This window comes from Siphateles boraxobius, unplaced genomic scaffold (genome assembly GCF_051911475.1).
Source record: "Siphateles boraxobius isolate OS27281-9 unplaced genomic scaffold, OSU_SipBor_1 339, whole genome shotgun sequence".
In the NCBI taxonomy this organism is placed as follows: Eukaryota; Metazoa; Chordata; class Actinopteri; order Cypriniformes; family Leuciscidae; genus Siphateles; species Siphateles boraxobius.
Genome location: NW_027508963.1, coordinates 72,501 through 87,500, shown reverse-complemented (window position 1 = coordinate 87,500; position 15,000 = coordinate 72,501). Strand labels below are relative to the sequence as shown.

Here is a 15,000-nt window from a genome sequence, read left to right as displayed (position 1 = left end):
CCAGAAGAAGAGAGAAACGTAATCTCTCCGGCTTTCAGTGGCATCATCTCATCCGTGAGAGGAGGAATTCTTTCTCTCTCTCTCCGTTCCAGTTGATTTCACTCTTCCTGTATTAATCGAGCTGTTTTTCAGTCCGAGTCGGTGGATCTCGGTGTTTAACGCTGTGTGTGTGTGTGTGTTTTGTCCTCAGGGTTCACAGGACTCGATGGGAGCTCAGGAGGGTGTCGTCGCCCCGTTCTCCTCGTTCCCCCCCCCTCCACCTCCCCCCCCTCAGAACGGTCTGGCGCTGGAGTTCGGGGGCGGCTCAATTTACCCCGCAGGGGGTCCGAGCGAGGCCCCGGCAGGAGTTATCAGCAACACCCCCATCTCTAACCCAAGCACTCAAGTAAGTGCTAAAGCTCTTCTGAGCAAACGCTGACATCTGATCACTCGCACCATCCGGCCAGCTGGAAACACACAAACGTGTCGAGCCACTTCCTGTAGAACTGTCGCAAACCAGTGCCATTTGTGTGTTCATTCGGGTTGGGTGTCGTTTGAATTGTAATGATATCGATTCTTTTTGATTCGTTATTCTGATTCCAATAAGGTAAAAACTTGGATATCATGAACACAAATCAGCAGACTGAAGAACACTTACAACGAGGAGCGTTTGATGTGGTTTAAAAACACCATAGAAAAACAACAAGCCCAACTAATATAAATCTCAAGCATTATTAAACACTCAGTCATTAAAAAATAACAAGCAAACAATTAGCAATCGCAAAAAAAAAAGTTACAACTCAACAAAGATACGATTGAAATAAACAGTGTTTTAATATTATCAGGTATTCAGATACAGAAACTGAAATCACATGTAAAATAACACCGCAGTTTATAAAGAAATCATACATTACTAAAATTCTTCAGTCAAAAACGAGTCTGTCTTTTGTTGTTGGATTAGTGTTATTCGTCAGTCGTCTCGAATTGAATTGCTTAAAGTCACATATTGAAATGCTCACAAAGGAACCTCAAAATTAAAATTTTATAAGAAGTATCCGATTCTATAATATAATATTCGTGTGTTTGATATAATGATGTTGTGTGTGTGTGTTAATGATGATGATGTGTGTGTGTGTCAGCTGTCAGACGGCTCTCCTCAGGCGGACGGGCAGTGTGTGTCCGCCGGTGGTTCGGGCAGTGACGACTCCGAGGCCAAAGGGACCCCGAAACGCCTCCACGTCTCCAACATCCCCTTCCGCTTCAGAGACCCGGACCTGCGGCAGATGTTCGGGGTACGGCACGCTTCAGGCCTTTACAAACAACAAACTGTGACGTGTAAAAGGGACAATTCTGCCCCCTGGTGACGACATTGTTAGTCAAGTCACCTTTATTTATTTATACAGCGCTTTTTACAACACCAGGTGTTTCAAAGCAGCTTTACAGAGATAAAATAATGCAACAGTTTGTTTTTAGAAGAAAATAGCGTCGCAGTCCAGCTTAAGTGAGTTACGGTCATTTCTGTTGTAAATGCAGCTCTTCTTTTATAATGGCATGACTCAAACAGCTGTGTGTTTATGTTGAGCATTCTCTCTCTCTCTCTCTGTGTGTGTGTGTGTGTGTGTGTGTGTGTGTGTGTGTGTGTGTGTGTGTGTGTGTGTGTGTGTGTGTGTGTGTGTGTGTGTGTGTGTGTGTTTGGTTTTTTAGCAATTTGGAAAGATTCTGGATGTGGAGATCATTTTCAATGAGAGAGGCTCGAAGGTAAGATTTTTTTTAATCGAATGCATTTAAATATGATGTAGAATATAGTTAGATGTTGTTACACTTAAAGGTACAGTTCACCCAAATGAAATAAAATCATCATTTGCTCGTCGTGATTCTGGATGATGTTTAGAAGAATGCTCTCATTTTGTACATGTACTTTTATTTTTTTTTGGTGTAAGTTTGTTTTCATCGTTGTATTTATTAAACATTTAACAACATAATATTATATGTATCTGCTATGTAATAACTGATGATGCTGATATAGCAATAAACTCAGTTAACAATACAATTACCTCAGATGGTGACTTATAGCTCCAACCTCCAAAAATGATTAAAAACGTTGACGGTGATACGGCACTTGTAGCCGTTTCCAATGTTGTGAATTTAACTTAAGAACAAAATTTCAATGTTGCACAAAGATTTTGCAAATAAAGCCGCGTTTCCATCTCAAGTGTTTGAGAACAAAATCATCAATTCCTGGGTAGTTGGTGCAAGTAGTCAGTAATAAACTGTAAGTTTCTGCAATCTTTCTCTTTTTCCTCCATCATAAACGAGTGTGTGTCGAGCGTCAGACGAAACACAATAAACGCTGTCATGTTCTCTAGCGTTCGGATGCTGGTGTTCGGGAACACACTCGTGTGTGTGTGTGTGTGTGTGTGTGTGTGTGTGTGTGTGTGTGTGTGTGTGTGTGTGTGTGAGACGCTTCTGGAGGGAATTAAACACAATCATTCTGATCACACACTTTCAGAAACACCAAACCAACATTAGAGACGCTGCGATGCCATTGGTCCACTGCTTACTCCAGTTATCCAATCACAGCTGACGCTGAGCCAAAGTCACACGAGTTTATCTTGAACATCGAGGGATTCATTCAGTAAATGTGTTTCAATCGTAGTTTATGCGCATGCGGTCTTATAGGACAAAAAAAATATTTGTTTCAGCTAAGCGCATTTTTAGAGTTTTTGCGTTTCCATTTTTTATCCCAAAATTTGCATAAAAATGTTCCAAGAACAATAATAACCCATACCAGTCCATTTTAATGTTTTTAATGAATTGTTCCTTTAAGCTGAGTGTTTCAGAGGTCATACGCTTCATGTGTATGTGTGTGTGTGTGTGTGTGTGTGTGTGTTCCTCTCCGTCTGGCTCCAGGGCTTTGGTTTTGTGACGTTCGAGACGAGTGCGGATGCAGAGAAGGCGCGCGAGCGTCTCCACGGGACCATCGTGGAGGGACGCAAGATCGAGGTGAGTGTCTCTGTCCTTCTGATGTTCCCATCTCACACCTTAACTGACCTAATGTGTCCTGGAACTGCTCAAGATGCTCAGCTGTGTGTGTGGCATTGTGGGAAATGTGTGTGTGTGAGCTTAGCAATGCATGGTTGCATCTCTACTGCAGTCCACTATAGATCCTGAGTTTCTCGGCTGTTTTTGGATTGGTTGTTGTCTGGCTGAGTGTTGGTTATTAACAGCATGTGATTATTTGTTTGTTTTGAGTTGATGTTTTGTACTGAGCATGCTCACAGTTAGCCAATCACATGCGTGCGTTTGATGCTGTCTCTGTTTCTCCTGGTTTGAATGGCTTTTTTGTTCATAAAACATTTGCTTGGATTCTTACGACACTTGAGGACTGTCCGATGATTCTGAATGCTCTTCACAAATTTGGTGTTGTACCCTTTTATATGGCATTCGTGTGCATACTGTGAGAAAACGGCTCACTTTTCAGATGCTTGTGTACTTGTTTTTTAGTGCATTTGTAGATTGTTCTATGAATCTGGGAGATGAGAAGAAGCTTGTTGCTTGCTGTGTGTGTGTGTGTGTGTGTGTGTGTGTGAGCGGTCGAGTGCTGCATGGAGCCGCGTGTGTTTCCCTCGTGAGGCCCAGCGTGTAGCAGTGCTGGTTTTTCTGGGTGTTTTAATAGTTCTTGAACTCCTCCAGGGGTTTCCACATGCATGACCTCTGAGACGCTGCCTGTGTTTGTCTCTCATAGGCCGGGAAATCATTCGGTTTGTTTTTATCCTTTCTTTTTTGTCACCTCAGGCTGAGTCATTTTTATTTCTAAATCAATTGGGGAGTGTGTTTTAATTAGGACTAATGGTAATGTTAGTGTGTAGATCAGGGGTGTCAAACTCCGATGTGCCGGAAATGTTGGGTCATGTGGGTCGAATGTTTTCTTTGTTTCAGTGACCGTCGTCCAGTGCTGTATAACTGACCGCTCATCTGGGAAACCCGTTAGTAAAGCTGCGCTCGTTCTGTCTCTCTGCCGTCTCTACAAGTATGATCATAAAATAATACAATATTGCACATTTATCTTATTTTTACATGGTAAGTATCTGTTTATTAAGGGGCTAATGTACAGTCAGCTACTTCAGGGTTTATTATGTGGCTGACACTACCAGTCAGAAGTTCGGGATCGGTAATGTTTATAAAAGAAGTCTCTTCTGCTCATCAAGACTTCATTTATTTGATTAAAATTACCAAAAAAACAGTAATATTGTGAAATATTATTCCAATGTAAAACATCTGTTTTCTATGTGGATACATAGTCAAATGTAATTTATTCCTGTGATAAAAGCTTTTCATTACTCCAGTCTTCAGTGTCACATGATCATACAGAAATCAGTATAATACGATGATTTGATGCTCAAGAAACATATATGATTATTATCAATGTTAAAAACGTTTTTTATTTCAGGATTCTTTGATGAATAGAAAGTTCAAAAGAACAGCATTTATCTGAAATAGAAAGCTTTTTAACATTAAACACTGCCGTTCAACAGTTTGGGGTCAGTACTAAATTTTATTTTATTTTTTGGGGGAAAGAAATAGAAGAAATATCAATACATTTATTCATCAAGGATGAATTAAATTGATCAAAAGTGACAGTAAAGACATTTATAATGTTACAAAAGATTGATTTCTTCAAAGAATCCTGAAATAAAAAACGTTTTCAACATCCTGAAAAAAAATGAATCACGGTTTGTACAAAAATATGAACTTTTTCCAACACTGATAATAATCATAAATGTTTCTTGAGCATCAAATCATCATATTATAGTGATTTCTGAAGGATCATGTGAGACTGAAGACTGGAGTAATGATGCTGAAAATTCAGCTTTGATCACAGGAATAAATTACACTTTACTATATATTCACATAGAAAACAGCTGTTTTAAATTGTAATAATATTTCACAATATTACTGTTTTTTTTGTATTTTTAATTAAATAAATGCAGTCTTGATGAGCAGAAGAGACTTCTAATAAAAACATTAAAAATCTTACTGATAAAAAAACGTTTGACTGGTAGTGTACATTATCACTTACTTAATAACCAGTACTGTGATGAAACGAGTTATTAATCCCATTTCAAATCCCTTTTTAATGTAAACAGACATTTGTACTCTTGAGATGTTTAGTTGAAGTATCTGAATGTGTTTTTATAATTTCTGTTTAGTTTTCTTGTTATTTGTTCGATAACCCTGCATTCAAAAATAATAAAATGCATAAATACTAACTTCACTCCCTAGAGGCCTCACATGTGAAATCAGTAATTAGGAAATATAAACCGAACAACAAAAGTGACAAGTCAGCTTAAACATGAGAAATCATATCCATGTACTGCATGCAAGAATCATTCAGCAGAGGATTTTGTGAGATTCTCTGCTCGTAACATTTTTCATTTGTCGTCCACAGATTCGATTTCAAATGTGCACATGAACCAAAAGCTGCATGCAAATAAAAAGGTTCTACACGTAAGCGCTCACATGTTCTGCTTAATTAGCAAGAAAAGGAATATTCTACCCATATAACCAAAGCTGTGTTTTCAAGCGTAGCATTGGTTGTGTTTGGCACCCCTGGTGTAGATGCATGATGCCTGTTGCTCTAGCGCCCCCTGGTGTCGTGGCTGTTTGCATGGGAGCGCAGCGGCGACGGCTTCATTTGGGTTTGCATGAGTCTGATTAGTTTCAGACCATCAGATTCATTGGAAAGCGGGACACGGGTTCCATAGGAAGCATTACTACATATAATGGAATCAGTTTCATTTGGATTTGCTTTTTTTGAATGCCATTGAAATATATTCATCATGATATTTTGCTGTATGTAATGACACCCTAATGTTTGTTTGTGTTTTCTGGAGAGCAGATCTGTGGAGAGAGCGATGCACAATCATCAACCTCTTCACTCATCTCTCTCTCTCTCTCTCTCTCTCTCTCTCTCTGGCCAGTCTGCACTCTCACTGTGTTTCCTGTCCGTTGCATCACTTCCTGTCCCTGTGTCTATTTAAAACCCTCTGATGTCACTGTATAGGCCCCTCCCTTGGGTGATGTCATTAGTCCGGCATGTTAGACTCACAAACTGCTCTCTTAGACGTACGTCCATGTCAACTTGCTTCTATTTTGGCCCGTAAAGCTCCAGCTTTTTTGACTCAGTCGCAGATTCGCTCTGTGCTGCATTTCACTACGTGTGTGTGTGTGTGTGTGTGCTTGTTGAGTTCCTCTAATCATTCGTCCCTTTCTCCTCCTCCTCTATGACACAGACGAATGCGGCTGCAGGCTCTTTAGCACTCCTAAAGCAACAGATTTGATCACCTGAAGATTTGTCTTGTTGTTGTTTTTAAGTCCGTGTGAATGTCTGCTCAGAATTTCCCCACGTCCAGTGAAGAGTTTTGAGTCTTCACTGGACTTTGCTGTTTTGTTTTCCTCTCCTCTTTTCTAGTTGTTCACTCATTCTTTGCATTTGGTTTGTTTCTCTTTGGTTTGCTCTTCTCTTTTTTTTTTTTTTTTTTGGTTCATTTTTCTCCTTTTTCCTTTCTGTTCCCTTGACGATTTCTGTGTTGTTGTTATTGTTGTCAGTCTCCACGGTAACTGCTCGCGTGTCGTCACGCCGTTTCCTGGCTCATGGTAAGTTTGTGTATGTACGGCTTCATCCCTGATCAATCCCACCAACTCAAACCCCCTGAGATCTAAACTCCAGCCCTCCCCAGCTTTACAAACTGTGGTCTTTCGCTCTTTTGCACTGATTAGCTTGTTGAGGGATCAGAGATGCATTAAAGCCCTTGCGGAGACGACGGCAGCCCTCGTCCTCGTTACGAAGTTTGGCCGAGCGCATCCAGCTAGTGGCGTCTGTTCGCGGCTAGCGCAATCGCATCTGCTCCCTGAGGTCTGTCCTGATATTCTGTTCATCAGAGGCATGGGGGAAAAGAGCTTTATGAAATCATGTCTATTATAGTCGCTAAGGACCACAGAGTACTGACAGAAATGATTTCCCTCCCCAGTGCTCGCCATTGCTCCTCTTTTCTCCATCGCTCTCATGATCATTAGCACTTTTCCCACGCACTGACATGGCTGATATGAGACTGTCATACTAAACCCCTCCATTTCTCTCCTCCACATCATCCATCCATCCATCTATCCTGTGGTTCTAATGAGCTCTCGTTAGGGGGCGGGCGTTATGACCAACCGTATACATTTATAATATGGGTCACAAATTTTAGTTGGGAACTTAATGGGTCCAAACCAACATATCAGGTCATTTAACAGACGAATGATGTAGAATCTGCGTCACTTGACTATAACCAGACCTGAGGCCGGTTGCACCAGCCGTGTTTAAGCACTGAGTTATAACTTGCGCAATGCTTAATATTTTTTTAGATGCACTATTAAACTTAGTCCGTGTTCAGACTACACTATATCAGCCTGATTTTGCCACTGTCCTCGTAGGGTGTCGTGATTTCATAAACGACAATGGCCGTTGGGTAGGCGTGTGTGATATAGGGCTTTGATTTTTGCCAAAAAATCATATTCGAAGTTCGTTTGTTTATTAATATTAATATTCGAATATAGGGCTAAGGGGGCTTAAGCCCCAAATGTTTTAAGTAAAGCCCCAAATATTTTGCTACCTTGTCTTTCTCATAGAGCAAAACAATTAAACAGAAAAACAAATGTGAATAAGATTACAGCTGCCGCGATTAACTAACCTAATCATGAAAAGTGCATAGGTTATTAGTTTTATTTATATTTTTACCACTGCATTAAAGGTACTTGCAAAGTGCTTTTGCAGCGTTGAGCATTGTAGCCAATCACAGACATGTCTGTTGAACGCATCGGCCAATCAGATGCGTTTAAATGAGTTCCTGTGCTGAAGATGCGTTTCGCGCGAGCTCACCGTCACCGAGTTCTACACTTTTCTCAAACCTATCATTATTATTGGTAATAAACTTAAGATGCAAATAAGAGATTCTCAGCAATGTATTTGATGTTCTTGATGCTGCTCTGATGCACTCCATTACGCACCGCTGTGTTTGTTTTCATGATGACTAAAAGTTCAGCGGTCTAGCTCATCGATGTCAAAATGATTAAAGAAGCCGGGGCTTACCGTTCACAGAAGGATGTTAACAGTGAACGAATACGTGGTAAAATGTAAGTAGCGCCACACGCTGCTTTTCAAATTGTCAGGAGTGTAGATTTCGAACTCCTCGTCAGGAGCTGTTGTTGTAGGCGTTGGCGCGGCCATTGTTTTGATATACAAAATATGCGCTGCGCTAACCAGGACACTAACGTCACCTACAGGAGCCCACATGACCAATAATTGCCTTGCTAATGAGCTTGTGATTCACAACTTCACCAGGCGTGAAAAAGCCTCGGAATCTGAATCGAAAACAACGTTTACAAGCAAACACATTTACACAAAATAATGCCCATAACAGGTTCGAATATTAAAGGCTGCCTAATATTCGTTCGAATATCATTATTTTTTTAAATATTCGAATTCTATTCGAATAACTAAGTTGGGAGTCAAAGCCCTAGTGTGATATTGACAAATTATAAAGCTAATTAGACTATTTTGCTGAGTGTGTTTGTGTTGGTACCTTTGCAGGTTTGGGACTGCCGTGGACAAAGACAAAAAGTTTTTGAAATTCTTCATGTTCTGTGTGGTGCAGCAGTGACAGAAATTATATTTTCCAATAAGTTTAAATAGATTTTTAAAGTCCCTCTGTAGTCATTAATTTTATTCCTTAAAGCTCCTCTTTGATCACCAAAATTTCCGTGAAACAAATCGTCATGGCTTAAAATATCTTAAATGTAACTCGACACTCTTGCCTCATTTAGGATGTGCGGTTCTATGAATATGCAAATGAGCCCCGCCTCCACTCACTCACTCACTCAGAGATCCACTCGTTGACGATCACACGTTGATCTGATTGGTTACGAGGTAGTTTGTGACGTCAGAAACACCAGCGATTTCAAAGCGTGTTTTTGAGACTGTCTTTGGTTCACTGCAGTTTTAAGGAGAAAATACTCAGCAATGCTGTCGACTTATGAATTTACACATGCTTTGTCTTAAAACATATTAAAAACACCACATAGACATATAAACATTAAAAGCTGGATTTTCACCACAGGGGGACTTTAACTTTTACCTTAATAAAGCCATGTTTTTTCTAACCAAATTAAATGTATCAGTAATGTGATTTTTCGGAATTTTCCGACCTGAAAATGTGACCTACGTTAATCATGCAGATCTGTCAAGAGCTGCCGGAGTGAAAAGGAGAGGATATGAGGACATAACAGGCTAGCGTGCGTACAGATTTTTTCTTTCCTTTCCAAGTATCAACAAGGACGTATTTGCGTTCGGCTTGTTCACCTGCTCACTTTCGTACCTCAGTCGCTCTCGCGCTACAGTGCTATCGTTGTCAGTTGACAAGAACATCGCCGTTAGGCCACCAGTAGGGATGGGCGATATATCGATATAGTTCAAATTTGCGCTATGATCCTTGCTCCAAGCAAGCTGCTGACTGCTTTTGTAGAAATATGAATATCGTGCATTCTATCAGTTGCCGTTCTGGCGCCTCCGTCACAACAGCATTAGTGTACAACGCGACAAATACTCACATCAAATATTAACGCAGAGGAACGGGACACATCAGTTCAGTGAGTTCACAAAAGTTCATTATTTGCATGTGCTTTAAAGCCTTGCCGGTTAAACACGTCATTCACTGCTGATGCGCTGTTCTCACATGCGCTTTACTGAGCGCGAACACCCGACGCGCACACGCACTAAAAGCCTGTCTACAGCGCCGGGTTACTGGACTAAGTCATTTTTTGAGTCTGATTTTGCTAATACTCTCAAATACACACAAGGTTTACATAAAGAAAGCTGGATATGTCTAAACTGAAAGCAAACCGAGAAAATTGAGAGAAATCTGCTTGTCAAATGCGTGTATATTAGACGCGTCGCGTACAGGTCTTAAAGAGACAGTAGCCCTAATAGTAAACATGCAGCCGCTTGTCCTTAAAGGGATAGTTCACCCAAAAATAAAAATTATGTCATTATTTATTCACTGTAATGTTGTTCCAAACCTGTATGTATTTATTTCTTGTGCTGAACACAAAAGTAGATATTTTGAAGAATGTGGGTTTCTGGTCCCCATTGACTTCCATAGGGAAAAATAAACTATGGAAGGGTTAGGCTTTTTTGTCCTTAGCCAATCACATGCCTGATGTATGCATCATCTTTTGTGTCAAGTTATTGCTTTGCATCAAATTCAATTAGAATAATAAAACACAATAGAGGTTTTACCAATCATATGAAATCCGTATCAACAAAATTAATCTTTGCAATCCAGAGGAAACAGAAGCTGTATCTGAAGTGGCATTTAGATGCATTTTACACAGTTACAAACACATAATGTTTTGATGTTTTAAACATTCAAACGTTGAATATTGATATTTGATTTGAAAAGATACTTTAAATTTGAAATTAAAACTGTGGGTAGCAGCAAGTCACAGTTAATGAGTCATTGAATCATTAATTGAGCCGATGCATTCGAACGGATGATTCATTCAGGAACGAAGTATTTAATTGAGTGAGTCATTGAATCACTCATTGAACCGATTCATTCAAAAAGCTGATTCATTCAGTAATGAAACCCATCTGTGTGTTGCTCAGAGACGCAAAGCAGTGGGAAGAATTTTTGTCCCCATATCTTGAGTTTTAAGGACATTATAAATGTATTTTAATAGACTAAATCATACAGTGAATGTGTGCGCTTTCTAGGTGTATAATGTCTGAATAATGTCGTATTGCACATCGTTAAAACGGCAGTTAGGATATTATCGTAGACTACATACAAAACCTCTAGCATCGTCATGCAATAATTGATTTTCATCTGGTATAGTGTGTCATAGTGTACGACAGCCAACGCCGCGTCTGCAATGCAGTGTGCGACATCACAACAGAAAGACTAGCCTGTTTAACTTTTTTTCGGTCTTCCACGACGGGTTCCAGCACATGGGTGACGTTGACCAATAGGAGCACAGAAGCTGTTCGGTACACAGCTCTCAGACATGCCGAAACGAAAGAGCCGGTGGTATCTGTGCTTCTAGGTGGAATTATGCGATGGACGTCGGTGGGATAAACACTGGCGAGCAATAGCGGAGGCGGTGAGTACTTGAATTAGCATTAGGCTAGTACAACCATTTTTGTTCACACTCTAATGAAGTCGGACGCTAGTTTCCATCGCACATCGTTTAAAACGGCTAGCGATGATTGATTGGTCGGGAAGCAAAGTGTAGTCTGACACATTTCTTGTCCGCGACATGACAAGGATTCGAAATCGCATAATTTGACACGGTGATTATCGTAACAGACAAAAATATTGTGTAGTCTGAACACGGTATTAATTTAAACGTATAAACGTAGTATTTCTGCACGCCTCTGACCAGGAGTAATGGCTGGAATAAAACGGTTCGCAGTGCTGCAACGCTTTTCACAATGCATATCATTTCAAAGCAGCTTCTCAGAAAACACCATGTTAATGTTCATAATCTCTATAATATCTTCATCCCTTATAGTTGCGTTTAGCAGATTAGAGCCGAGCGGTAATATAGTTTACATTTTGCATCAATGCAAGCAATCAAGGAGTTTAGATTTGTGATTTGATGTCATTAGTTTTTTGTATCAGTATTTTTTCCTCGCTAATTTTAAATAGTGGCTGAATGTTATTGAAATATAATACTTAATCATGAAATAGCATTGTGTTTTTGTGTAAACCTATTTTTACCAGTTATGTGAGGCAAAATAATTCAGGATAAACAAACATTTTCTTCTCATTAATTTGAAGGCTGCTGTTGGATCATTGAAGGTAATGGTATATTTTGTGACTTAGCTACACTCTGACTTAAGCACTAATAGTGCAACTAAATTCAGTAGAGAATGAGTTATACTATCTAGTAACTAATCCTCTAATGTGGACTTAACATTATAATGTAAGTGATCTTACAAACAGCGGTGCAACCCGATCTCTGAAGGATCATCCGGGAAACCGCCTGAGATCAGGCCACTCGCGTACAGGGTTTATTTTGGTATAATCTCCACCGATTGACACATTTCTTATGGTCATAGCGCCCGGCCCTAACATGCATCTTTCATTTCATTTGTGATTGTTTGAATCACTCCATCATGCTTCCAGTTCAGGCCCAGATATCTGCTGATTATTGCACAGCCTATGAGCCAAAAACGCCCCTAAATACACGCACATCGAAATTGTTCCTCAGACGATATTTCTGCCCTTATATTCATGTGAGGATGAGCCGACTCAAGCTTGTTTTGGTCTTTGGTTATGGACAGTGAGTGTGTGTGTGTGTGTGTGTGTGTGTGACGGTGTTTGCATATTGGTCTTCAGCGTGTGAAAGAACCGTGTTGATGCCTGCCGGTGTTTTCCGTCTTCATGATTTCATTTATTGTGACATGTAGCATATGCATCTCTCTCTCTCTCTCTCTCTCTCTCTCTCTCTCTCTCACCCATAAACTCCGTCACTCCTCACAAGGTCTGACAACAACCAATCACAGGCTTCCTTTCATTTGACGCACTTTGGTGTTCTTGTTCATGACAAACTGGATGGCTTTTTGAGTTTGACGTTTCTGATTGGATGGATTGTTCTCTCTCTCTGTCTGTCTCCCTCTTTTCTTCTCCCGTTTTTGTGGTTCCATTGAATGTCGACTGGCTCTTTTTTTCTTTTCTTTCCTGCATCCCTCTGTTTCTGAACATCCCCCCTTCTCTCTCGGTATGATGTGTTGTTTTCACGAGGGGGCGGGATTAAGCTGCAGAGTTTTTGGATTGGTCCATAGGCTGCATCTGATGCTTGCTGATTGGCTGATATGCTCATTTCTGGTTAATGGACTGTAATTGGCTGAATGTGATTTTGCTAAGAGCTGTGCACAGTGTATTGATTTTGTCATGTGTGATCTCTTTGTTTCTCTCTATTTATCTCTCTCCTCCATTTTAGCAATGGAATGCCCTGTTTTTCATTTTGCTTTTACGCATTGATTTCTGGGTTTTTGTGTTGAATGTTTGAAAATCAGTGGGAGTTTTTTGATGCATGAAGCAATATAAGGGAATATCAATGAGTCCACAATTTCTGCTGTAAATATAGTTCAAAGAATTGATTATCGAATGTCTTTTATTTTGAGATTTGGGTGATCTGTGAAATTCACTACATGTAAATATCGTAATTCTCAGTGATCTTCACATATTTAGTCCTCTAACTGTTTGCAGAATGACGTTTGGATTAACACAGCTCTAGTTTTGAATGCACCAGTGCTTTTTCTTCTTAGTCTCTGATCAGATTCTCTTTCTGTCTCTGTCGAACAGGTCAATAACGCTACAGCTCGAGTGATGACCAATAAGAAGTTAGTTAGCCCGTATGCTAACGGAGAAGGTCTCAGTACACTGCCCTACGGTAAAACCACCTCACCACGGTTTTTGAGTTCTTCAGTTGTTAGCAATGAAGCCAGGCAGATAATCGGAGGCTTTTCTCTGTGTTTGGGTTCAGCTGGGTGGAAATTGAGTCCCATGATGGGCGCGATGTACGGACCGGAGCTCTACGCAGGTGAGATGTTCGGCCCCGTACCAATCGATGTTTTTTTCCTGTTGAAGTGTGGCATTTCTCCGTGCTGGTGAACGATCCGAGACTACAGCCGTTTCTCCATATGCAATATTGCCTCCTTGTGTTCTCGTACTATCACCAACCTCCAAAGATATAATCAAAATCATTCCAATAATCAAAAACGCATGTATATAGGATAGATGTGCATGAACGTTATTTAATAATAAACGAGCCTCAAACATCCATTTTGTAACAGAATGCGTGTTTGAAATAAATATCAGAAAAATAACGGTAACTTAAATACTATAATAAAGTTAAGGCGAGACACGACAGGCAAAAACATCGTTGTTTTTTTTTTCACTGGTCAATTTTGAGATATTTGTCTTTCAGAATTGTGGTGAAAAAAAGTCTGACATTGTATTTTACTACATTTTGTCTGTTTGCGTGTGTAGATTTCGCCTAAATTCATCAGAAGTTGCCGTTTCTAAATCGTCCATTAATATGGTAATTTCCTTTTTTATCAGCAACCAATCGTGAAAGTAAAAGGGGGGATTTAACTCTAAATGCGCAATCTCATTTTACAATATAAATCTTTAAAGCCCGTTTTCTCAAAATGACTGTTCTCTAATACTCCAAGTCTGAAATCTCCACTTCAGTAGCACCTATATACACCAAACTGTCCAGTCTCGTACCTAGTTATATTATGAAGACATTTACTGAGGGATTTGTAAATGTATTATTCCTAGGCTGATTTATAAAACATTTTATTCCAAAAAACATGACGAAAATCAATTTATGTGTATTGACAGTATATTCTGATTTACAGGAGAACAAAAGTAGATATCCATAAATCCCTCTGTATTTTTTTCCCCATCTAAAATGTGAACACAATGAAAAAAGAATTTTGAACCTGGCTTTGTCCAATACTCAGATATTCTTTTTTATATACGTATATGCAAATTAGTGCATATTTAATTAGATAATTTGCATATTTAAACATTAAATTACAGAAAACTTGTAATACATCTTAATGGAGGTAATCAACTGGGAAAGTTTCATGGTGATATCTGCTAGTTAAAAATCTTACTCTATTCACCTGTAGTGTCTCGTCTTAAATATATTTAAAAAAATATTCGTTTTATATTTCCACACAAAGACGCGTCGTGCCGCTCTGTGCTTGGAGAGGGATGTGGGACACGATATCTTCATGTTTTCTGCTTGTTGTAAAAGGTCTGAAGAGTGTATTTTATCTTCCACAAGGGCAAGACTTTTAGGCTATGTTTGAATTTTTTAATTCGGGGTGTAACGATACCCTCATGTCACGATTCGATACATATCGCGATACTGAACTCACGATACGATATCATTGCGATACTT

The 15,000-nt window shown here is 39.7% G+C and overlaps 1 protein-coding gene across 4 annotated transcripts in view; it reads left to right on the top strand.

Annotated features, from left to right (window-relative positions):
* Positions 1–193: 193 nt before the first annotated feature.
* Positions 194–15,000, top strand: part of LOC143701972 (RNA binding protein fox-1 homolog 2-like) — a 30,097-nt gene continuing 15,290 nt past the window's right edge. For all 4 annotated transcript variants that reach the window (XM_077195637.1, XM_077195635.1, XM_077195636.1 and 1 more), the window contains exons 1-6: positions 194–385; positions 1,119–1,271; positions 1,684–1,737; positions 2,890–2,982; positions 13,389–13,476; positions 13,570–13,626. In XM_077195637.1, coding sequence (XP_077051752.1) covers positions 206–385; positions 1,119–1,271; positions 1,684–1,737; positions 2,890–2,982; positions 13,389–13,476; positions 13,570–13,626 — 625 coding nt within the window. In that variant the 5' untranslated portion in view covers positions 194–205. The remainder of the gene's footprint in view (positions 386–1,118; positions 1,272–1,683; positions 1,738–2,889; positions 2,983–13,388; positions 13,477–13,569; positions 13,627–15,000) is intronic.